At 45.1% G+C, this 25,703-nt stretch overlaps 1 protein-coding gene across 3 annotated transcripts in view; it reads left to right on the top strand.

The window, feature by feature from the left end:
• The window catches only part of ttyh3b (tweety family member 3b), a 68,097-nt gene that overhangs the window by 20,331 nt on the left and 22,063 nt on the right, over positions 1-25,703 (top strand). For all 3 annotated transcript variants that reach the window (XM_036534403.1, XM_036534394.1, XM_036534386.1), the window contains exons 2-7: positions 1,628-1,797; positions 15,204-15,315; positions 16,058-16,278; positions 18,295-18,390; positions 21,162-21,234; positions 23,172-23,247. In XM_036534403.1, the coding sequence (XP_036390296.1) occupies positions 1,628-1,797; positions 15,204-15,315; positions 16,058-16,278; positions 18,295-18,390; positions 21,162-21,234; positions 23,172-23,247 (748 nt within the window). The remainder of the gene's footprint in view (positions 1-1,627; positions 1,798-15,203; positions 15,316-16,057; positions 16,279-18,294; positions 18,391-21,161; positions 21,235-23,171; positions 23,248-25,703) is intronic.

The following is a 25,703-nucleotide window of genomic DNA, read 5'->3' as shown; positions in this document are numbered from 1 at the left end:
TAATTTGCATTAAAACATTAAAGCATTAAAGTTTCCAGATTAATTGTGAACGAGCCTTAACGCGTTAACGTTGACAGCCCTGAAATAAATAATTGTGGTGATGCAGTAATGAGCTCAACCCCGTGGGAGGCGTCTCATGACCGCGGTATTGCGGTGATGCGGTTATCGTCACAGCCCTAACATTGACACTAGTAGGCAATTGTTACACGCTCTGTGTGCTGCATTCTTCAGTGAGAATCTTTCGCACACCCATCGGGCTTCTTTTCTGCTTGATATTTGAACTCTCTGTAGAGTGGCAGAGTCCTTTTTCTGCTGTCTGAAGTCAGAACAATAGGCTCCTCAGTCGATGATCGCACAGAGTGGGAGAGAGACGACTTGGCACGGGTTTAAAGAGAAAGGGGCAACTCAGAGTTACTGGGTGTCAGCAGTGCTGAAGTGCTCACAAAGACATAGGAAATCCCTGGGTCTGCAGAGATTAGCATGTTTGACATCCAGCCAGCAATGTTGATAGGCTTCGCTCTATGATGTAACCATTCATTTCTTGGATTTAAGGCCTCCCTTTTTGAAAGAAGAGTTTTGCCTTTTCACCTCAAGTCAATATGTGTTCTATGCAGACTGAGGGGCTTTTGTGCAGTTGTTTCCAAAAAGATGGGTGCTGTGCAATTAATAGGCTTATCAGTAATCTACTCGACCTGTTTCTAAGCCACTGTCATATCCTTCATCACAAAGCACATCAACTGAGGGTGGGACAAGGGAGCTTCTGTCATAATGCAGTTTAATGACATCAACCTTGTCAGTACTCACACATTCACTGAGGCTGGAGCAAAGATGGCAGATTCAATGGACAGGTCATAAGAACTAAATAACTGGCTAGAAGTGAACTCTCCAAATCGGATAAAATGATCTAAATGGGAATTGAGGTTATTGGTCTGTCTGTTTCTTGAGTTATTATGTCAGCTGATTTCAACTGATAAGCAGGATACACACTAATAATTCATGGAGGAAGATTATTGTTCAGAACCTGCTGTGGATACAGTTATGTAATGCTGTAGGCTTTTGTAATTAAAACATGCAGGTGTTGTTAGATTTCTTCTCACTGTGGGGCTCTTGGTTATGGAACATTCCAGGGTTGTTGTCCTTTGATGGCTCTAACCTTGTGCAAATGACGTGTGGGAGGCCAAGCAGCAGTGTTAATGAGCAAGCCCTCAAACGCAGAGTCATTAAATCCCTTTTTGGCTCAACACTACTGCGGTCGGAAGACAGCAGGTTGTTTCAGTGACAGATTGTTTGTACAGCAGAGATGCCAGGTAGTTTCTCCCAAAGAGAATATTGACTGAGAGAAACTGGTGTTGTGCATTTAAAAGGTGGTTATGTAAACTTTATTATCTCTGATTATACCTTTGAATTTTATTCCTGTGATTTTTTTTTCTATTCTCAGTGGGAAGCAGGTTACATTGAAGCAATCAGGGTCGTACGGTAACTGTCCCCCATGCAGGACAGTGGGCTTTCCGACCGTACCTTCACAGATGACACAGGCTGCAGTTTGCTCACTGGTGTACCCCTCGTACTCCTCTCCATTGCAGTTTGTGGCGTGTGATGTCATATCCCGTCTTCTCCTTTCTTCCAGTCCATCCTGCTGCTGGGAGGCGTGGCACTCGCCTGCCTGGCCCTGGACCTCCTCTTCCTGCTCTTCTACTCCTTCTGGCTCTGCTGCCGTCGCAGGAAGAACGACGACCAGCCCAACGCCGACTGCTGCTGCACGGCCTGGTGCGTCATCATTGCCACGCTCGTTTGCAGGTGAGTCTTTTCTGCCCGCCCTCTTCTCAAGCTGTGTCCTCTTCAACCAGACGCCAGAACCCGGGACTCCGTGAGACCACAGTAGGGCAGTCAGTGGCGTTTCCCTTCTCGGGTGCTCCGTGTCCAAGCCTTACTGTGCACTGCGGCTTGCGTTAGTGCAGCATTTTCAAGTCTTGATGAATCTCGGCAAAATCGATCATCAGCCTTTTCATCATCGAGAGCCCACTCCGGTGTCACAGGTGATGGAGCCGGAAGGCCTCGCAATGCTGAACAGTGCCCATCATTGATATGTAAAAGATGGCTTTCCCTGGGTGAATTGATGGCCATTTTACGCAGCCGCAAACCAAAATCTGATAGATCTGACAATCTGGAGCTGGTCCCTGAAAGGCAGAGCCGCACTCATTAATCTTCTCAGCAGATAGTGGATAGCTAGGGCACTAGGAATGACAGGCATCCTTACACACTGGCTCTGTCACTGGCATTCCTCTGTAGCTATTAACATGTGGTCAGAGAGGGGATGAGAAAGGCAGACTGTTTTCCCATCCTTCTGCGCTCATTAAATTGGATGTGAGGATTCGTCTGAAGCTCTCAATGTGTGCACCCAGTCACTGCATATCACAGGCTGTCTGCCCCTCATAGCAACACGTTTTCCAACTCCTACAGTAAGTCTTTACATGTCTTTAGGCAAATTTTACTTAAAATATCGTCAAATGTAAACGTTTCCAACAACAGAACAATAATGGTAACTGTCTTCCCTTGTTGTTGCTGGCTGAGCAGTTTGGTCTAGTACTGTGAGGTTGGTTTTATCTTCCACTCCTCAGCCCTCCCAAATCCTCTGTTCTAGGTTTAGTTTAAACGAAAATGTAAATGTCTTTTGTGAAGGTTTGCAGTGGGTTATTATAGAAGGTACAGTGAAGTGTTACATCAACGAAAACATGCTGGTTCCGCAGCCTCAGTGTGAAACTACTGTAGCATGGTATTTTTAGAAATAATCCCCTTTCTACTTCATTGGAGCTGTTACGCGGGCAGCACGGTTTATTGTATTAACTCCTCCTTGGCAGAGATCTTTTGGTCTTAAACTCATTGCCATGGTGACTTGTAAAAGCCGCTCAGGCTGAAGCCACAGTGTGGAGGGGTTAAAACAACTCTTGTTGTTTTAACCCCACATCTCCCTGGCATCATTTGAGCAACTTATAGGCAATTGACAAGTTGTGGGTTGCTTTTAGCAGCACAAGAGGAACCCTGGCCAATGAAACCTACCCTACTCGACCCCAGCAGAAAGAAGGCAGTTGTGTGCTACCATTATGGGCTTGAGGTCATTGATAATAAATGACACAGCTCAGATTTATACCCAGGTTTGAGCTGTGAGACTCGGCATGTGCTTGGAACAAGCACCTTAGTTGACTGAGCCATCAGTATCCTGCTTGTCCTATTCCTTATCAACAGTACCAGACAGTGCTGGGAAGTGGAAAGGCTTTTTTTTTTTTTTTTTACATGTTTTGGTTTGTGAGGCACTGTATGATGAACAATGCAAAGGGGGAGAGAAGACATTCTGTTACAGACCAATGTATTGAGTATAGCTAGTCTCCATTCATGTCACTATTGATATTCCTTTATTCATAATGGCATTCTCAGTTTGCTGTGGAAACGCATCAGTAGAAAAATGGCCTCTAGAGATCGTTTTTACTAATAGGATTTTATTGATTGATCATGATGAGACTATAAAATAAGCTGAAGCTATGATTTTGATAATGGAAGCAGAGCATCAGCAGCGCTCACAAGGAAAGGGGAACAGTGGGGAGCAACGTATGTAAAGAAAGGAAAAAATGCATCTCAAGTGGAGGAGACCGAAGCAGATGGCTTCACTACACTCTAGGCATTTGTTTGACTGTGGAATTTGGATAACGCCTTGTGCTTGCACACTGAGCCTGAAACAGAGTAACAGTCAGCCATAACGGATGTTGTTTGGGTATAAACAACCATTAAGCGGATATACCCCTGCAGATTAAACATTGTTTGTAGTGACTGTGAAAGAAGACATCCTTAAGTGATTATTGTCAGTTCTGAATTGTGAAGGGCCTCTTCAAAGGCTTGTATGTTTATTGAGAAGGGGATGGAGGACCATTACGCAGAATTTTTCACCACTCTGACATGTACAGTATCTTGTGAATGTGTGCTATACAGCAGTATGACACATATACTGCTCCTCTGGAGAGACAAGATGTTTAAATGGTGTTTATGTGCTTTCTTTCGGATTCTTTAGGATTGTCAGTTTTTTATCACAAAACTAAAGAAAGTGTAAATTGGACTTTTTTTTTATTCCCATTTGACAGGATCATTACATAGTGCTAAATTCCTGTAGAATGGTCATCTCATCTCATCTCATCTGTTCCCTTCTTCATGACTACAGTAGCCTGGTGTATTGCTGAGTGAAGCCTGGCCAAATATTGAAATCCACCATGCATTTTCAGACATACTGGTGTCAACAGCAGAAGCTTGAGGACAAGAAAGGGAGGCAAAACTCAAATACAGTTATTCCAAGGTTCTTGAGATTTACCAATTGCTCTTGATAAAAACGGTAGATAATTAATTTACTTATGGCAACCATTATGTTCAGATATTTTAATTATCCTGGCAGTTGCAATTTGAATATCTTATATACCACCCATTTAGGCAGATTGACAATTAATGATGCAATTCAGGTTAAGCACCTGGCTCCTAAGTGTACCACCTGTCAATCAAAACCTGCAACGCTCTTGCTGTGTGTTGAAACGCAGAGTGTTGAGGTATTTTTTATTTCTCGTGGAGCAAATCTTACTTATTTCTCCTGACTCCTATCAATAACATACAGTCTCCACTCAATGACAAGTTTATGACCAGCTAATGATGCTTATGGCTGGTTGCGAATAAATTGAAAATGAAGATAAATGTAGGTTTGTATTTTTGAAACAGCTAATGAACATAGTCATGTCTATGTGTAAGTGTCACGGGTGTAATTTCAGTGTAAATTCTGTTCTGAAAACCTGACATCCACTTTGGAAAGTGATGAGTGTCATCAGCCTCAGTAAGTACACTTGCATCTAGTTTTTGTACCATGCTATGACCAAACCATCTGTGCGAGAAATGTGATGTATTTAAACTTCCTGTTATTTTTGAGGGTTTCCACTAAATACAAGTTTTATACATGCGTGTCCACTACACTTCAAAAGAGACATAACTTGTGTCCATTTCATAATAAAACCCAAAGAAGTGTGAGCAAGCTTTCAGTGGGAATTTTATTATAATTTGTCCCACTTAATTAAAGGAAAAAAAACTGGAGCAAACTTTTGATGGATTATGGATGATGGATGATGGAAATAGGTTGCATCTAAAACAGACTTTGGCTCTCTTGACAGTAGACTAGAGTGATTAGAATCAGTTCCTTTCCAGAGCCATTTAGCTGTCACATCCACCCCTGTGCCCCTGTGGCCCACTGTGTTTGTAGAGCTCTTGAAACAGAACAGATTCTCACTTCAGAATCTCCATGTAATCAAAAATGCCATCAGTAGAGGGAGGACTCTAGACGGTAAAACAGAGAATGAGCATCAGCTGAGCTGAGTTCATGCTTTCCTTTGGGAGAACAGCCCCTTCTAGCTACAGTGTGTATTACACAACACTTTAGTTTGCCCTCCACCCAGCCAAGGATTTCCAGCACAAATAAAGGCAGGATAGTTCCGGGAGGCAGTGAGGACGATCGCAGGGAAGCCTCGGCCTAGTGGGCCAAGTGGGAGGGGTCCGGCCCTCTCCGGTCCCTCTTCATGTCCCGAGTTGCTCCTCCTGCAGGGTGACAGCTCACCATGTGAAGGGAACTGATGGCAGCGGAGATTGAGCCGTCCCAGGTCAGCGCCCGCATTCTCCGGCTCCGCAACGACGTGCCAGGCTTCAAAGGGCTGTCTGTGGCCGCGTGCCGCGGCTTGTCGCATGCAGGGAGCTGTGGACTCCCCTCCCTCGACTTTCTCACTGAGTGTTTATCAAGGAAGCTGCATGAGGGAGAGACAGGGCTGCCCAGGCTTGGGTGGTAAAGTCGCTGTGAATTACACATGCTTTGGCCCAGCAAATGGGCTCCTTTGGAACAGGGTTGTAAAGAGGACCTACCCTGCACAGATCTCATAAAGTATTCATGTTCATTGATTTGTTTTGACCTTTCCTCTGCGAGTACACTGTACTGAAAGGCACTGTAAAATGTTACACATTTTTTTAAATAATTGAAAAATGCAATATAAGTTTATGTATTTATCTTGCAGAATGTTCCGGCTGTCTATGATTCATGTGCAATATTTCAAGACAGCTGCTAATATATATTTTTTACTGTCCATAAGAGTCATATAGATGTTAGAATGACTTTGATTTGCATCAGCAGTTCTTCTAAAAGGGCTGCACAGTTCAGCTTGTTTCCACAGTGCAAGCACATATGAATCCAGGATGTTGCAGCTTGAACCTGTTTGCACATGGTGCGTTTATGTCTGTGATGTCGCTGACCAGTGCACACATAAATGTCCTGCCATGGGTGACAGTGACGTTCTCTGCCATCAGCATGCCCGCATCCTGCTCATTTCCAGCAGTCGTGTTATTTTTGTTCGTGCATCCAGAATGGGCATTTTTTTCTGAATTTGTGTAGCTGTGGTAAACAGTGCATAAAAGACAGAGAAAACACAACAACCTTCAGATGTGTGCCATTGAAGGATTGCACCAGTGTAAAGCTTATGACTAGTGATCTTGTGACAGTCACTTGCATCTCATTAATCAAATTTTGGGAGTCAGTGCATAGAGATCCTTTAATGCTGCTGAATTGTAAATGCATTTCTCTAAAAATGCATTTTCATTACCTTTCAGTGGATTTGTTTAGTTTGACACAACCACGTGTCTTTGTTTTCTGTACTTTGAAACAACATCTCACATATTTCCTGCCTTCAGAACTTTAGTTGTGCTCATTTTGACTCATTCACTGCAGAATGATTTTTGGACTGTTGTTGGATCGTTGGGAATAATTGACATCCTCTTTACCACACACAGGGTGTGATCAACAAAATATGCATGATGTGCCTCGTTAGTCAATGGATGAAGTGTCTGTCGTATGCAACAAGCCAGCTGTCTGCATTCTCATCTTCCGCATGCTGAGAGAATGAGTTCCCTTTATCTGTTTCCAGAGATGCAGTGAATCAGTGCAAACCAAGGCCTGGTGTTAAGCGAACTATAATTGAATTTTGCCTGCGCTGGTATGATGAAAGTTTGGGCCCTTTGAATTCCTGAGAGCGATGACAGTGATAGCACCAGCTGTCGTGAAGACAAGGTTCATTAGCTTTGGGGGTGATATCTTTTCTGTCTCTCTGGATGGTGCCTTCACCCGCAAAAAGGTACTTGTAGAGGGAGAAGATTTATGGGAATTGCAGGTGAGGTTGCCCCTTGCACACAGGCTGAGAAAGGCACTCACCCCCTAGAGCACATTGAGGGTAGGCAGCAGAGCGTCATTGACACTGAGAATATGAATAGCCTGAAATTGCCGTTATTAAGTGAGAGTGTGCAAAGTGAGAGGATGTGGTTAAGTGAGCGCTGTGGAGGAGTTCCTGGAAGCTCGCGAGTGGAGGGTGGGGGCCTCTGCAGTTGCAGCAGCTGTAGGAGTTTAGATTCAGGTGTGGGAAGGGAGGTCACAGCAGTGCTGCACGATCACATTGGCTCCTTTTGCTTTTTTAGCCGTTTCTTTATGCGGAGCTTAAATCTGCAAAGACTGAAAATGAGAAAATCCATATCTTTAACAGGGCCTTATCTGTAGAGAATATGATCAAAATGTAGCTACATCTTCTGTCACTTCAGAAATCACTGTAGTGATTGGAAATTACATACCATTTATGTAAAGGGGGACATCCATATGCATGTATATGTGCACACCTATATCACTAAGTCTGGTAGGATGGTGGCAGCCTCTGTGAAATTGCCTGACAATTCGCTCTGTTTTCATATTTTTTGTACGGAGGTTTTAGCTGCAGCCCACCCCCCTCCCAGAAATGCGCACATGTCGTCTCTTCCGTTTGTCTGAGCTCCTGGGGTTGTGCTGCTGTTATCTACACAGACACAGCCGGGAATTAGGCCTCAGAGATGGCCCTCATCTCCCTCCACTCTCTTCTCTGCAGCAGTACGATATGGCTGTCAGACAGACCAACAGACAGACAGAAAGATGGACAGATAGCTTTGGGATGGTGTCTGAAGCAGTCCAGCAATGTTTATGTGTGTTGCCTCGCTGCACTGCGTTCAGAGACTATTGCATTCTGTGGTTTGTGAGACAAACACTCTGTTCTGCTTTCGATGATGATGACCTTGCTCCACCTCTGGGGCATGTTTAGGACTGAATTATGACTACATTACATTACACTATTGGGATTTAGCAGAAGCTCTTATCCAGAGCAACTTACATAGGTTACAAGTTTTACATGTTACTCGTTTATGCAGGTGGATATTTACTGAGGCAATTCTGGGTTTACCTTGCCCAAGGGTACAATAGCAGTGCCCCAGCAGGGAATTGCACCGGCAACCTTTCGGTTATGCATCCTGCTCCTTACCACTGTGCTACACTGCCACCCCAAAGCTAAGCTCAGAGTTAGCAGTCCTCCTCTTCCATGTTGTGGGTAAGCTGTAAAAGTGTTTCCATGCGCAGTTGTCAGGGACCTTGCAGGAGTCTTAAAGTCCTTTGAATGCAGTTTTTTTTTTTTTTTGCAAGACTCCACAATTTAGCCATGAAAGCAGTCACGCTTAGGGAATGTGTGCATTAGACACAGTCTCAAAGGAGAGCACAACATAGAAAACAAAAAACAAGCCAACCTACACACAAAGCACCCACTCAGAGAGTGGAACACAAGAGAAGACCTGTAATGGACATCTCCACTAAGAGCCCCATATATTCCCATCACTTATTCATCCTGGGAGCAGAAGTGCATGCTCTCTGCAAATGACTTGGGCTGCCGCCTATATTGTGGAATCTTCCTTGCATTGTGTCATGGCCATTTATTCAGAGGGGCTCAGCTGCATCCTGTTATTCACTGCTTTGGTCAGGAAATGGCCATCCAGCGGAGTTTAGCCATGAGGAGCTCTCTTCAGCCCTTGGGTCTAATGAACACAAAGACTGTATGGGAGGACAATGCTGCTGTATGTGCAGGGGAAGGAGGCGCGGGAGGAGGGGCAAGGAGCAGAAGCTGCAGGGACAGGAAGAAGGGGAGAGTTGTGGCTCACAGGGAGGAGGGCGAGCGGATGGAGACTGGTGTTGCGGCGGGTCCTCTGTGGATTGCCGAGGGAAGAGGAGGCTCCGGTAGCAGGAGGAGTGGGGCTGAGACCAAGGAGGCGACACTGCAGCGTGACTTTCCCAGCAGAGCAGGCAAGGCATCTTGAGAGGGCTGCCGCAGCCTGCTCCTACAGTGGCATCAATTATTGAGCGGGGAAGGAACCGTGCTTTCCGAAGGCCTGGGTCTCACGCCAGCCGCCCCAGCCCCCAACCCCCCTCACTGAGACACACCACATGCAATATTCAGGCCAGAGTGGAGCACTGCAGACTCAACCCCCTGCTCCTCGGCCAGAAGAAGAGATAATGTTGTTTCATAGTATAGTTATGCTGCCATTAAAAAGTAAAAGAACAGCCTCTGTCCTGTGTTTCTTTGGTAGTAAATGGAGCTCCCTTCACCAGGCAGGGGGCTTTTGTGGCCCTGTTATTTTTTTTCTCTTCACTATCTCCTCGCCCCTATGTCCCAGCACATCATGTACTATGTCCTCAAAAAGACAGCATTTGCAAAATGACTGCATTTGAACAATGACTGCAGTGCAGAGTGTTTTATATTCCATTGTTCTGAAGAAACAGAATGTGTATGATGATCATGATTTACCCGTGATACTGCTTAAAATACTAATGCACTGAGAACACCATTATCAGGTGTTTTCGTTGGCTGTTGCCACCGACAGACTGTGATATGAAAGGAGTGCAGCTATCAGAATGGCTGGGCCTTTTTGCCTGTGGAGACTGAAGAAGAGTGGGTGGGTGGTGGGGGCTGCGGGTTGGCTATGATGGCGCAATATGCATCATTATAACGACCCGTGTCATTCATTAACTGTGTCATTATGGAATTAAACATTATGGAAATCCGGCCAAAAAGACGGTGCATAACCGGATTTATGGAAATGGGTTTTACCCTTTGCCTGGAATCCATTTTAGAAGGTGTAATATCATCAGGTTTCTGTGGCTGGCTACACCCCACACTTGTCAGCCCATCGCTGTTGGAAGCGAGTCACAGTTGCTGTGATTAATTCAGGCCCTGAGAGTGGGATGTGGGGCAGATCCGCTCTGTGGAAGCGTTCTCCTGCGTTCTCTGGGGTGAAGCAGAGCGCTTCGCCTGCGTCGGTGACACATAGATGTAGGTTGCTTGTTAGCTGTCTCTTTCTCCCACTTGCATCAGATTTATAGAATTATGCTAACCAAGTGCATAAATATCCCTGTGCGTAACGTAGTACTCAGTGCCAGATTCCTGAGCGGGCGAAGGAGGAATGGTTGATAAGTCTGTCCCTGCACCTGTGAACTTGGAGACATACAGCAGGTTCTTTGCACCTGGAACCCGAGCCTGCGCCTCCTCCTCCGCCCATGCTGCACGGTGACGCCGGCCGGCCATGGCCGCAGACCTTTCTCGCCTCATTAACCTGCGAGGGTGTGATCTGAAGAGATTAGTGTCCTCGTCAAGAGGCGGCACGTGTGGAGGAGAGAAAGGGAAACTCACCTGACAGGTGTGTTGCTGGGGGTAAAACTGTCAGCCTGTAAGAGGACAGAGGGTGTGGACTCTATTCCTTTTAGCCCCAGACTCACCTCAAATGAGGAGTGTTCTCCAGACATTCCAGATGAGATGAAAAGTTGCAAAAAGGAGGTTGAATTTGGCCCCTGTAGATCACCGCTTCCCAGAGGGACTCCGGAGGAGGTCAAGTACAGCACAGCAGTGCGTTATGCATGCTGTGTTACACCCTCTCAGTCCAGACTGACAGCAGCAGGTCAGTGTGCTGTCCCTATGGGAGAGGGGGTTTGGAATCCAGTCCTCATCGGGTGGTGGTGCTAAATAGGGGAAGTGTCCATGATCCCCCTTCCCACTAATGTCCCTGACCTCTGTCAGACAGTGATTCAGTCCACTGTCCTGCAGTAGTCATTACTCAAACCAAGCATGATCACAGCAGCTCAGCGTTAGGGCACAACTGTCAGACTGATTTTTTATAATGGGCCTGAGAAGATGCATTGCAGTTCATGTGGCCAGAGTGCACAAAGGCAAGAATTGAAAGGGGCACATCAAAAAAAATGACATGACAGATGATAGTACTACATGGAACTGAGACAATTAGCTAAATTGGCCTTGCTTCCCCTCTGTCCAGAGGCACATTAACTCATAGCAAAGTGAAATTCATTTGGAGGGTTGACATGAAACCCTTTTGGCTGTCCACTTCCGGCCTGCAGTGTTTCTGTTTGATGTCTGTATTGAAATGGAAAATGTAACGCATGTTAGCTTATCTGGATGACAGCAGTGTGTTGCACCTGTTTTTTCAAAGTGCTCCTCTTGTGCAGCCTCAACTTTGGCCTAGAAATGTTGCCATGGAAACAGAATCAGATTTAACATGGAAGAAAAAAAATGAATAATGTAGACACAGTGGCAGCGTGGAAATTTCAGCACAAACTGTATTGAAAATGTCCTCTAATATTTGATATTGCTCTTGAAGAGGCAGGCAGTGGTGCATTTCAGATGTTTTTGTCATGAATAGTAGATGCGTGCATCCAAGACCCATAGACCCTAAATCATAGACATTTCATCCAGAGGATTCCTTGTGGGGAAGTGGACTGAAAGTGATGACTAATACAGTGTTCCAAACCAAAATAACTCAACCACTGTAAATGTATGAATATTACTTTATTAAAACAAGTTTGTCTTTTCTCTTCCTTACATTCTCCCCAAATACTATTCTGCCAATCCCTGAAACCCTGCACTAATGTACCTTTGCTATTACACTGTAATATAACTTGTTATACCTTTGCTGCATCTATATATGATGCAGCAACCAAGTCATCGATGCACACAGTCACATGCTGAGTTCATGTTTATTGCTGCTTGTTGCCAAAATGGTGCCTCTCCATTTCAGTTTCCTCCATCCTCTAGGTGAGTCAGTCCTCTGGTCTTTCAAGGCTGCTGTGTGTTGCTGTTCTATCTGTGCTTTGTGTGGAATAAGTTGGTCTCCTTCAGCACAACCTTCTCTGATTAATCTTGGGTATTTTTCCACACAGAAAAGCATATTGTATTCTTGGCTCAAGGCACTGAATTTTTATCTCCACATCTTTTCATTATCATATGAAGGAGAGTTCATCTGTTTGCCAAAATCCAGTTTGAGTTATATTATTATCATTGCTGTTGTTGTGACACCGATGAAACATGTGCCTTGCTGGCAGGAGAAGCACAGTAATGGCTGTTGCTGTGGTCGCCATTTGCTGAAATGGGCTCCGCAGTGGAACCTGGGAGCTAGGCTCTCATTTCCGTCACCAGTATCAGAGGGGCTCAGAAACACTCAGGGGTGAAGAACAAAGACAAATCAACAGCAGAAAGATTAAAACAAACAATGGTGAAGCTGTCCAGCTGAAAGGTGCGTTATTATCATGAGAAATCCTGTGAGAGTCTCCGTGTGTCCCTGGGGATAATTCTGATAGAGATCTGGGGCAGGAATGATGGGAACTGTGATGTTTGAGGCTGAGAGTGGGAAAACTCCCTACCCACTCAGCCTGAGCAGTGGACTTGTCTGCGCGTCACGTGACCAAGGTCTGAGGCGGACAGTGGGTGACCTCTGCCTGTTGACCTCGGCCATTCTGCCAGGCACGCTAAGCTGATGGGAGCTCAAGTCCTCAAATCCTCTTGTTGCAGCAGGGAATTAAAGAGCTGAAACAAAGCGCTAATGCTTAAGGGAGGGCAGAAATGTGTGTAATTAATTCACCAAGAACAGTGCTGCAACTACGATGGAAGGGAAGGGTACCATGTTTCCTTCATGTTCACAGCAGTTGATTATTATTGGCTAAATGGTGGGGCAACATTATGATGATTTGTTTGTGCTCTTTGGCATTCTGAATGACCACGTCACTGTGCCTGGCATTCTCCTCTTCATTACTCTGCCTCAGCATATTTCTATTAAACTGCCTGAGTCACAATCCTAATGGGACAGTGATTTAATGAGGAGTTAATGGCACCAGAGCACCAGAACCTCTTGACATTGGCTTTCTGCTGCATTTCAGAGCGATGAATGCCTGTGCTGTGCTGGAACATTTGTTTCCTATTTCAGGAGTCCCTTTGTCTCAGTGTGTCAGTGCATGTGAAGCTGGAGGTACAGCGATATCACCTACTGGGTTATCTGCTTCAGCAGGCAGACTCCCTCATTGGGCACTCCTTGACTTGAGAGGTCTTGAAGTGAGTTATCTGTGGTGAGGTGGTGAAGGGGCTGTTGTCTGGACAGGCCCAGTCTGTGCAGACTCAAACAGCAAGGGAGGCAGTGATTGTTGGGTACGGAGGCATTCACAATGGCCAGAGATCTCTCTTAGAGGAGGGGGGAGGCCACGCAGAGGCATATTGAGCCACAGCACCACCTACTGGTAGGAGAGGATTTGCAGAGCCTGTGAGTCATGGGGCATTCCCCCTAGTGATTGCATTGGGAGTCACATTCAAATAGACATGCCCATGTCGCCCACGTGTGTGTGTGTGTGTGTGTGTGTGCGTGTGCGTGTGCGTGTGTGTGTGTGTGTGTGTGTGTGTGTGTGTTTGTGTTTGTGTTTGTGTGTATGCGCCTGCACGTGCCCACGGGGGGCTCTCTGCTCTCTGCCCTGAGGACCAGACTATGTGTGAGAACACTCCATCAGGCTGCTGTTTCTGTGAAATGGGTGAAATGGGTCATCGCAGTGTGACCTGATACTGTGAGTGTCTGGAAGAGTCCGTTAACTCTATCGATTTTTGAGGGGGGGGGTTGCTTTCGGCTACACTCCACTCCACATCTCAGAATTAAGTGCCCAGAGAGGTGAGATCCTGACTTCCATCGGCAAGCGGGTTCTCATCAGAGACAGAAAGCAAAGCCTCAGCCGTTTCACCTCTTTTAAAGTTACTGCAGGATGCAGAGGATCATTTCATCCTGGCCATCTTCACTGGAATGTATGACCATCACCATGCCTGGGGATGTGAAAGGCTTTGTCTAGATTGGGTAATCATTGTTTATCAAGAGCTACTACACAAGGACTTGTGAATTGCCAGTGACCTCTTTTCATATGCGCTTTATAGTGTGCCAGAAGTATAATGCTAACAGCTACCTGAAACCAGCTCTGTTTACAGTCACACATGACATAATGAGGACGTTGCTATATCACAGTGTCTGTACTGATGTAGAGCAACCATACATCCTGTGTCACATGCCTCAATTAATTTTCATCTCCTGATTTCAATGACAGAGAGCTTTGTCAGTAATGTTTCATGGTGGATTGATAATGCTCAGGTGAATTTTGTCATTTAACCTTAATATTTTTTTAACTATCTTGTGCAGCTTTTTAATTTTTTTTTAATCATTTATGTGTAAGATATGCATAATAAAGGAACGGTATATGAAATAGGTATAAACTACAGAGACTACTGTAAATGTAAGCTATAAAGCTTGTTTGTTATGCTTAAATAGGCATGAAAGCTTCTAAATATCGTTTCACATTTTGCGAATCTGAAAATACAGAATTGAGATGCCAATATTGTCTTTACTCTAATTAAGGGGAATTGTGCACCGTACTGATTTGTCCTCTGGTGTGAGTAGGTGTGGACCTGTGTAAGTCGCCTGAGCTCTGGTGTATTCATTGACTCGGTTAATGTGGAAAATGGAAAATGTTATTTCTCACTGCATGGGGTGTTTAAGCAGGGCCCGGTGATCAAAAGCAGAAAACAAAGCACAGCGGGGTTCCCCTTCGGCCGCAGTTTCTCATGCCTTCTCACTGTCAAGCGGCAGAGAGAGGGCTCTGTGTTGGCCTGGATGGCTTTCCCATAAGCTCAGCTTCCTGTTGCCGCCGCCGGCGCTCCCGTCTCAGTGCTGTTATTGTTGGGTTCAGCGTGAGGCTCGGAGCATTGCTGACCCTTCCCTCGGGGTTGCCACAGCTCTGCCCGGACGCTTTCCGTGGGGATTCAATGGGAACCTGTTTAGCCTAATCTGCCTGGCCTGCTTTTCTGAAGACGCGCCGTTCATTTGGGGGTGGGGGGGGGGGGGGGGTGTTGCATTGCATTTGGTAAATGACACCCCTTTCAGTCTCACGGACTCCCTTTAACCCTCCTCTCTTCCCACCCCCCTTTCTCTTTTTCCCACAGTGCTGGCATTGCTGTTGGTTTCTATGGGAACGGTGAGACTTGTGATGGGGTCAACCGGCTCACATACTCTCTCCGGCACGCCAACCGCACAGTGGCAGGAGTGGAGAAGCTGGTGAGTGCCGCGCCCCTGCTCAGCACGGCCGTCAGCCGTCACGAGTAGAGGATGGAAGGGTGTTTATCTCCTCTGAAGCATATGCACACTGTTAAATTGTCCCCCTAGAGGGAATATGGGATTAGAGCTTTTCCCCATTACTCGTTAGTTATTCTGAGCACAGATAACGGACCCAATTGGCGCGCCCTTCCGCCTTCACTCCCCCATTTTATGCTGAATCTCAAATCAACATGCAGATGTGAAGAACGGAAGACAAGGAATTTTAGCTGACTAGTGCTCAGCCTGGGTAATGAACTTTGGGGGAAATTGGGCAATGCATATTGAATTATAACTGAGCTGTTATGGTAAGTTTTTGAAAGATGTATTTTGGCATTTTGGTATTTAATTTTAATTGCTTTTTCTAACCTGACCATAACAGCAGAAGAGTGTCTGTAAATAAGACAAGCTTTTTTTTTATTAAAGCAATTAAATTGTAAATGGCCAGAATTGTAGTTACATGGAGAGATACAATTGCCTAAATTGCTGAGTGTACTGTGGCTTTTATAACAACTTGTGAGAAAGTTGTTAGAGTGAGCTATACATCAGGTACTAATAAAACCAACAGGACTTCTCTTTCTTGGTGGAATTCACCAAGGATAGAGTCCAGTGTGTCTAAACAGAGTTTGAAGGGAATGTTAGGCATCCAGACCCTCTTTGAAATGTATGTATGTATGTGTGTGTATGTGCACGCCTCTGCATATAGGTGTTGGACAGCACCACTTCATTGAACCAGACAGTAGAGGACGGCCTGCTACAGCTGGAGAGTCAGTACACCAAGCACACAGACTACGTGTCCATCGTACAGAAGCTACAGGGCCAGCTTGATGAACTGGTTCGCCAAATGGTAGAAATCCCCTTCTGGGGCAACAGTGACATATCTATGGAAGACCTGGCTGCGAAGACGGAGCTTTTCGACTGGTACAGGTGAGTCATTATGAGGTGGTGGTGACTGGGACAGGGGAACTGGTGGATAGGGCTCTGTGGCAGCAACCAGAAGAGTCTGAAAAGATAAAAGCTCCTTGGCTGATTGCAAACAATAAGTATATAACTCTGAAGTCCAATACATTAGTGCTGAAAAACCTGAAAAGGTATTAAATTGTCTTTTAGCAGATGCTCTTATCCAGAGCTGCTTATATAGGTTACAGTTTATATATTACCCATTTATAAAGCTGGATATTTTATTGAGGCAATTCTGGGGTAAGTCCATTGCCCAAGGGTACAGCAGCAGTGACAAAGTGGGGAATCAAACCAGCAACCCTTCGATTATAAGCCCTGCTCCTTACCACTGTGCTACACTGCTGTCCCATTATTACTCAAAGATGGAGTAAATTAGAGTATTCTACTTTAGTTTAGGTTGTTAGGTACATATTCAGCAAATTCACTTGTACACAACAGTTTCCCTCAAAATACCCAGTTTCTGATTTCTAAATGAGACTTACAAAATCAGGTTTGTGCTCTGCCACTTGTGTGTACTGTCTCAGCTGTTGTGGGGGCTGGAATGTTGGGAGTTACTTTGTTGGCTCATTCAAATTCACTTTCTGGAAAGAGTCATATCAAGTGTGAACTACTTGGCTGTGTTGTGTTTTGCTTTCAAAGAATAATTCTGCCTTCGAAGCAGTGCATCGAGCAGCTGTGTAAATCTACATACTATATTTTCCTCCACTATTTCTTTGAGGGCTTTGGCTTTGAAATGTTTCTCAAGAAGAAATATTGGGTATAAAATGGTTTTAAAGATGGCATTTTTGTAGTTTGTATTTTTCCCAAGTTGGTTGTGTTTATTTATTTACCCACTTCTGTGGCGATTGCAAAGAGGGCCAAGAAAATGTGCAATTTTAAATTTACATTTATTCATTTAGCAGACGCTTTTATCCAAAGCGACTTACATAGGTTACAGTTCTTTACAATGTTGTCCATTTATACAGCTGGATATTTACTGAGGCAATTGTGGGTTAAGTACCTTGCCCAGCAGCAGTGTCCCAGCGGGGATCAAACCGGCAACCTTTCGGTTACGAGTCCTGCTCCTTAACCACTATGCTACACTGCCACTGCCAATTTTACTCCCTTCCTTTATACACTGTGGAGTCTTCTGGAAAAAAACACATTTCTTTAGACTCAAGACTATTCTTCATAGACTACCTCTACAGTAGTACTTTGATGAATAGCTGCTTATTTTTCTTTTGAACCAATATCAGCAATAACTGTTTTAGATCCCGGCTGAAGATGAGAATCCTAAAATGGCTAACTATAGTGTTCAAGGCCCGGATTAAGTCTAATTGCAATGAGCTTTGTCCTTGACTTTTTCTAAGCGTGATATTTCTGTGATATTTTCCACTCATAAACAACATTTCCACATAGGTTAAGTTTGTGAAGTTGTGTAAGTAATGAACAAAATGTAACCTTGGCTTGAATTTGTTAATCAGTGTGAAGGAAAAAACGGTGTTGCAGTTCTTTTTGTCCAAACTGGCTTTGTTCTAAGGCTGAACTCTTCCAGTGTTCCTGTTGAAACGATTGAAAAATTATGCCTGGAATGCAGGGGGAAGGGGTGATTCCTGAGCAGAGATGCTAGACTACACACCTTTTTGGAAATTTTCCCTGTTCTCTAGTGTATTCTTGTAATGAAAATGTCAAAGATTTAAATGAGAATTTTAATGACGGAAACGCTATTGTGGTGTGTCTCATGGCAGGTGGTTGTTTTTGCAATATCAAATTATTACACATAGTAAAACTTGTTACATTTAGATAATAAAATAATATATACCATTAATAAAAAATGAATAGGACTAACAATGGCACTGCCCCGTCTTACCTATAAGTTAATTTTTATAAATGGGGTGACAAATGTGTTAACAGTGTTTTTCAGTATAACATAAACTTGTGTATGAGATGTGTAGGAGCATGTAGGAGGTGGCTTCAGTTATGTTGTGTTGTTTTTCTGTTCAGGTGGCTGGCATACTTGGGCCTCCTGTTGTTCGATGTCCTCATCTGCCTGCTGGTGCTGTTTGGCCTTATTCGCAACTCAAAGGGAACGCTCATTGGGTAAGTCAGGTCATGTCTCACTAGTCTCAAATGACAAATTAAATCCAGGCACTGCCTGAGAATGTAATGAGTTAAAGTACATTCACATTATGACTGAGCATGTAGGTTGGGAGAGCACAAGACAATGCAGACTGCCTGAACTGTGGGTGGTAGCAAATTATGTTAGTTATAATCAAATCCCCTCCTCTTAAACAATTTACATTTTTTTAATAAAAATGTGTCTCCTTTGGCACTACATTGAAACCTCCCCTGTTGTGTGATTGGTTTCAGAGTAATAACACCACTTCAGTTAGTCAGAAGAAAATTATATGGAATCGATTTTTGCACTCTGATTGCTGATTGGGTTTGTACTTGAACACAAGATATGACAGAGAAGTTCCATGCCCCCCCTCCAATTAAAAAATATTATTAATAGTAATAATGACTTCCAGTTTTGTTCTCTGCCTGTGCACATGCTAATGAGAAACTTCAGCTGAATCCCTCTCGGGCATCATCTGTGCTTTTTAGAACTGTCCAGTAAAATAAAAATGTCCCCACCAGGTCCCAAGCAGTGTAGCAGTTCATTTCAGGATTATTTGAGCTCACATGCACCCTGATTACGTCCAAGATTACATGGTGTTTGTTTTAATATTGATAATATGAGTGATGACAGATGGCAGATAAATAGACCAATATTAACGTGCAGTAATCTGTGTATGTGTGTCCCTGTGTGTGTAAGACTGGAGGAATAAGTGCTTGTAGTGCGAGTAGAATGAGTGTTTGTTTTCAGTGTACAGGTGTGCATGTGTGTGTGAATGCATATCCGTGTGTGCGTGTGTGCGTGTGCGTGTGCGTGTGCGTGTGTGCATGCGTGTGTGTGTGTGTGCACGCATTCCCACATAGTGGGTACTCAGGATAAAGGAGTATCATTACTCTCTTTGAAAGATGACAGATGAGGAGGGGTGGTCACACAAACCCCGCTTTGTGACTCACGTATCACATGCACTGTGCAGTGAATCAGAGCTCTGCCTCTCCTCTTTCGCAGCCCATGTGGTGCATGGGCGTGGGTGTGAACAGGACGTTTAATTTCAGCTCAGCTTCGTGAGCGCAGAGATGGGCCTCTTTTTGACTCCCCTACTGCGAGAAGCACTGAGTGGCCGGGGGCTGTTGCCTCTTTCTTCTTCCAGTTTGCTGAGTAAGGAGCTGAGAAGACGTTAGCTGGAGGAGGCATCGTGAGGAATCATCTTGAATCATACACGTTGCTGTGTTACTCATGCTTATCGCTCAGCAGGAGCGTCTGGTCCTGTTGGTAGCCAGACAAAGCGAGATACAGGGTAGAATGTATGTGCGCTTTAGTCCATACTCCTGGTTTGTATTATTCAGGTCCACTGCAGTTATTTGCAGGAATGACTTTGTTCTCATATCAAAAGTTTTGTTGATGGTATGTTGTACCTCTCTGTCAAGGCAATTAGACAATGCCTGTCATCTTTCATCAAGTACCACTTGGTCACGGCTCCTTGAATTGGACTGAAGCCAACAGTTATCTTCCAAAAGTCCTCCAAACATAGCTGAAAAGTGTAGCAGAGCAGAGCGGTCCTAAAGAAAGAAAAATGTAAGCCTTTTTTTCTTTTCAATAGCCACTTTCAGTTCAACACCCGCATGTACTGTTGGGAGCATATGGAGGCCATTCATTTCCACTTCTAGTACCGTCAGCATTAGAAATGCTCCATGCCCCCTCACTTGACACTGTAAAATACTCACTAGCTTTACTAATCCCATGTGTGGTAGACAGGGGTCATCATTTAGTTTTGCTGGAGACAGATGGGGGCAATTGAGTCATTACGAGTTTCAGGACTTATTATCTTAATTTCCCTAGGGGAAGGGAGCAAAGATGGATTCCCTGCAGACTCACAAAGATCATATGTAGGGCTTTATTTTTACAGTTGCCCACATGTTGTAAATGATTGCGATTGTGAAGGCAGGAATGTGGTTGGTATTTTGGAATTTATGGCCAAGGAGCTCTCTCCTAATGCAATTTTGAAGGCACGGATATTGTGTAGAAATTGTGGATGTTTTGGAAGTGATGAAAGCAGCACTGCCCTGGTTTCACAGCTCACTGCTGTAGCATCAGTCCAGAACCATCTCTTTCCTGGGGAACAACAACTGCTGATTGTTTCTGTAGATTATTTTCGGCCACAGACTACTTTTGGGAAGTGTATGTCGTAGCAGGCATTCAGGTTTTTAGGTCAAATGTACAGGATTGTGCAGTGCTATGTTAAGTGTCAGCATCTAGTCTATAATTATCAGTGTTAAACTGCTCTTGGCTTAATAGGTCAAGGTTTTGGGATTTCTGAATATATACTTTGTCTGCCATTTTCAGCAGAAGTGGGAGCAAGAAAATTGATTTTCCGAGGTTTATTTTCTCTTCAAAGATGTTTCTGCTTTCGTGCTTCAGGGGCTTCTGTCAGTGCCAGTGGAAGACAGCAGCAGTCTGTCAGATGGATTTTTAGTCCATGTTAAAATCTCAGCACTGAAAATCCCCCCATTTCCTTCGTAGACAGAAAAGGTTTTCTCATTGGTCAGTCGGTCGAGGAGCAGTAATTGCTTTCTGCATTTACCTTTGCAATCCTTCCAGTCCATCAGCAGCTTCACTGAGTGCATTGGGTTCTGCTGAGCCCAGCAGGGCCGGGAATCAGGTCGTCTCCCATTCTGTCACCTGTCCAAGCAAGCAAGCGCCTCCGTCACCCTTCACTCTAACCCCCATCTTCCTCTGCCTCCATTCCTCTCCACAGCGTCTGCTTGCTGGGCGTGTTGACGCTCGCTGTCAGCTGGGGATCCCTGGGCCTGGAGCTGGCTTTTGCTGCAGTGAGTATCTCCATGGGAACACCTCGCTGAGAGAAGATCTCTTTTAGCTGCTTAGTTTTAGGGACTTTGCTTTGGCACAGCGTGTATATCAAGTACGCATTTCCTCAGACTCACACGGTAGTAATGGAGACAAATCAGGGACATTGTAATTCTACAAAGCCCCCTTTCCTCTGATGATTTGAACAGTTGTATGCGTGATGATATACATGATGATATGCATGATGTATGCAACAGTCATATAAATGATGTAATGTAATAATGACAGATTCTGATCTACCTTGGGGAGAGCCGGCCCTGGTGCTGCTGAGGTGCAGTGTTACATCTATGCTCCTATGAAGCAGATTGTACCTAATAGTGTGCTCAGAATTTATGGGATAAAGCTTTAGAAGCTGTCTATTATGAGAGAGTGCAAGGCAGAGGTGAAGCTGGAATGGTATGTCACTGGAATTTATGACCTGGTGGCACTGTAAGCTGTACCTCCTGCATAGCTGTCCAGGTGGCCCAATGTGTGAGCTGACATCTGAGATATGGCCATGCAGGCAGCGGAGAAAACCTCCCTCAAGCCTCCCTCCATTCACCTATGTGAAAACACCAGAGAACAGTGAACCACAGCCTGAGGGCAATTAAACCCACTGCGCATCCCCACTGCAGTGTGGTCTGCCTGTCTACAGTAAACAGAACCACATTATGAAAATCAGGTGCTCATCACAGCTAGCTGAACTCAGCTTTGAAGTCTGCACATCCCCCAGTCTATGTGTAGGGTAATACTGAGCAATTTTCTGCACTTAACTGGGTGTTGTTAAGGTTTATTTGCATTGTGATTGAGATATTTATTCAGATTGTCAGTTCACTTGCATTAACAGGAGTGGTGCCTGTGAAATGGAGGATCTATGAAACTAGCAAGTGGATATATGAGGAGTAGGAGGTTTGGGGAGCTGCAAAGGAGTTAAAAACAAAAGCCGTTCTTTATTATGACAGAGAAGAGAAGTCATTCTGCTTGCCCCAAAAGGATTGTATGGTAAAGATGCAGCGCTGGCTCTGCCAAATCCCACCTCTGTCAGTGTCAGGCACGTGAACATGTCAGTGTGTCAAGAACGTGGGCATGCTCCAGCCTCCATCTACTCCCACTCCCGCTCCCACTCGCCCTGCTGTGCAGCCTGGATGTAAACATGTAAACAGGACTACTGCAATGCCGTTTGATTTTCTGAGGCCCGAAAAAAACGTTCTCTTCTTCAAGTGCGCAAGGGCAAAATGAATTTAAAAAGGATAAAAATTGAAGTAGTATTTCCTGACTGCAGCATTTCCCGCAGCATACTGACAACCTCAAAATAACGAGACTGACACAAGGCATGTGCTGAACCACAGAAATGTATGAAGTAAGGGGTGGTGGTGGTGGGGGGTAAGTGTGGTGTGGAAACGATGGCCGCCTGTGCAAACAAACCACCGTGAGGTGGGATTTCATCAGCTGTGCTTGCCTGCCGGGACCCGTGACGACACCTCTGAGGAAGTTCAGCTAGAAGCAGGCCCCAGGCGGGGCAGACACTGCAGATAACACCCGGTCCCTCAGCAGTCACAGCACAGCTCGATGTGAAAGTCTGTCTCGTCCTCCCTAATAGGATGTGTACTTGTTTGCCTTGTTCATCCACAACACTCGCAGGAAATGAGGCTGCTTTAGTGTCATTCTGAAGGGTCTCTCTCTCTTCTGTCCTTGAAATGCACTGTGGAGGTTGTTTGCACCCTGGGCATGGATTACAGTCCTCTCTCCTTGTTTTGACAAGATGCATCTCAGCTGTAGCTGTAGCATTTCGTATTAGAGATCAGATTCCTATCTCATAGCAATACTTAACTATAGCAGGGTTTTGCCCCGTTAACATGTATGTGTCTGAGAGTATGTTACCAACAGTGTTTCCTATGTCCCCCCCCCCCCCCACCCACAGACCTCCAGTGACTTCTGTGTGGCTCCTGACATGTACATCACCAAGGTGACGGAGGAGAACGCCATCATGAATGCAGGTAAAGAGGCCGTTCGCCCAAGCATCCCCCTGTATTAGTGAGTATTAATAAGCCAGACACAAGGTGTCTTTCCAAGCAGGTTAATTCCGACCTCATATTGATAGGCGCACCTTTGGAGACCCTGATTTGTTTGTCATGCAGTCGTGAAAGTGGCTGCTCTGTGTGCTCCTTGCCTTTTGTTCACAGCAGACCAAAGCTCAAAATCTCAAAGCCTTTCTCACAGGCTTTTGTCCCGTCGGCATAGACTGTGTTAGAAAGCAGCGAGACTTTGACACATGATGTCCATCAGAAAGGACTCTGAAGATTTCCGGCATTGTCAGCTCCTCCTTTTAAACCCGGTCGCGTGGTCAGGATTGACAAACAGGAAAGGAAATGCAGCCTTCTGCGGGCCTTAGTTTTTACGACTCATCAGTCCTGTGGTCTGTGTGCTCAGCACGGCCTTGCATCCTGATGCTTTTGAAGGGTGTTTGTGTTTTAAGGCCCTGCTCAGGGAATGGGAATCGAAAGCTGTTTTTTTTTCTTTCCTTGGAAAAATTATCATTTAACACAGCTTTCATTTCCTGTTTTGCGAAGGGCATCATGTCATGTGAGGCAGCGTTTAACTGCGTAAATATAGCCACACAATATTGCAACACAGATTGAAAGGATTGAAAATTATTAGCTCCTTGCCTTCAAATGGCTGGGGGACTTTGGAGGATTGTTATGATAAATTAACCGGGCAGTCTTTGCTGCAGGTAACTCTGAGAGTTAATACATTTTGTTTTGGTGATACACTGCAAAATATCAGTCTTCTACTGTTGCTGGCCTGAGTCACAGAAACACATTGACCGTAATGAAGCAGTGGAAGGAAATTACAACTTCCAGACAGTCGTAGCTCCATCCCACCCAGAGGGGCATTTAAAACTCTTCTGTTCGGTGGTTGTTAAAATTGATACAGTGGTATTGTACAAGGCCGGGCCTCGCTCTGAACCCGTCCTGTGGCTCTATAAATTCCACCTGCCGTAGCCCCAGCCAAGCTGTGCTTTATGTGACACTGGAGTTTGCCCTGCCTCGCCTCAGGGGTAATTGGACAATCTGCTCCTGTTATGTACTGAAAAATTGGAGGAGACGGAGCCCAGGGGGAAGAACACATAATGGAAATAAAGCCAATGGACAAGAGCAAGGCAGGGGATAGGGGCAGGAGTGGCCCACTCTCCTAATGCCAGTCATTCTCTGACCTTTATGGACAGACTTTCCTATGTCTCATGTGATCCCATTTCCCCTGTGGCAGTGCTCACCTGGTCTCAAACCGGTTTGGGCTAGTTCAAGCTTTTGTGAACTTTGCCCCTTAGCTGCTCGACAAGGGTGAGATAGGTCTGTGTTCCTATTTCTTGTCTCAGGCTAGGAGGATGACAAGATGTCTCCATTGGAAACAGGAAAGTAGAAGATGTTGTCATGTTAAATCAATTTAAACACCCAGAGTGGCAGATCGGAGGTCTTCAGTTCTTTGACCTTTATTTCTTTGCCGCTGTCCTCCTGCGGTTTACTTTCCTGCCTCTCTCAAAAGAACGCATAATTCAGTCTGACATCTCTCCACCTTCCACCCCCATTTTTAATAAATCTTGATAACTGTTCTGTGTGAAAAGGGTTTTGCTGCTTTATAAAGTGTCTGCCATCAGGCCCAAAAGCCTACTGCCACTGTGTCAGTTTGGTCAAAATGATTTGGCTCTAAATTGTGGTCCACAGTTTTGTACTTGCGCAGACCGAAAGCAGTGGCACAATGTCAGAAGTGTCGAGTATTGCAAACACAGCGGTCATTGAGACATTTCCTTCACTCAGAGGCAGTTGAGCTCAGGGAGCGTGAGTCATTTGACCTGCAAGCATTCTCACATCTCTCCAGAGCGTCGATTTTTCACAGCACAATATGTGCGTCTGTGCACTGCTCCAGCAGGAAGGGGGCAGAGCTGTTGTTTGGCGACTTGAAGTGCGTTTGTCATTCGATTTGCGCATTCTCCTTTCACGTGCTCAGCAGCTTTTCAGAGTGCAGCACGACCCGTTCCTGTCGCTAACCACAAATGAGAAGTGCAGACCCTAAATTCAAAATGACTTCAACTGACTGCAGAAATGACAACGTGGCAGTGCAGGGGCACACACTGAGAGAGGAGGAGTGATTACTTCAGTATTTGGAATGTAATTAGTTCATTTGGGTTTTCAACCTGCAGCATTGCGCCCTAAATTTAGCAGAGCACAAGAATGTCTGCTGCCCAGCCAGATGCAGGGCTGTTGAAGTTAATGAGTCTGCCTCTCAGGACTTCCCTCTGCTGGAGGTGGTCATACACAAAGGGCGAGCTTGTGTCTCCCCGTGAAGCAGTGCTGCTCTTCATAATGACTGTCTGTTTTACGCGAAGCACCACCCTTTTCTGAAAGCAGGCTCACTGTGTCCTTAAGACTCTCCCTCCTGCTTCTGGCTTTCTGTC

This window comes from Megalops cyprinoides, chromosome 1 (assembly GCF_013368585.1).
Source record: "Megalops cyprinoides isolate fMegCyp1 chromosome 1, fMegCyp1.pri, whole genome shotgun sequence".
NCBI classification, from domain to species: domain Eukaryota; kingdom Metazoa; phylum Chordata; class Actinopteri; order Elopiformes; family Megalopidae; genus Megalops; species Megalops cyprinoides.
Note: the sequence above shows the minus strand (reverse complement) of the source record. Positions and strands in the feature narration are given on the sequence as shown.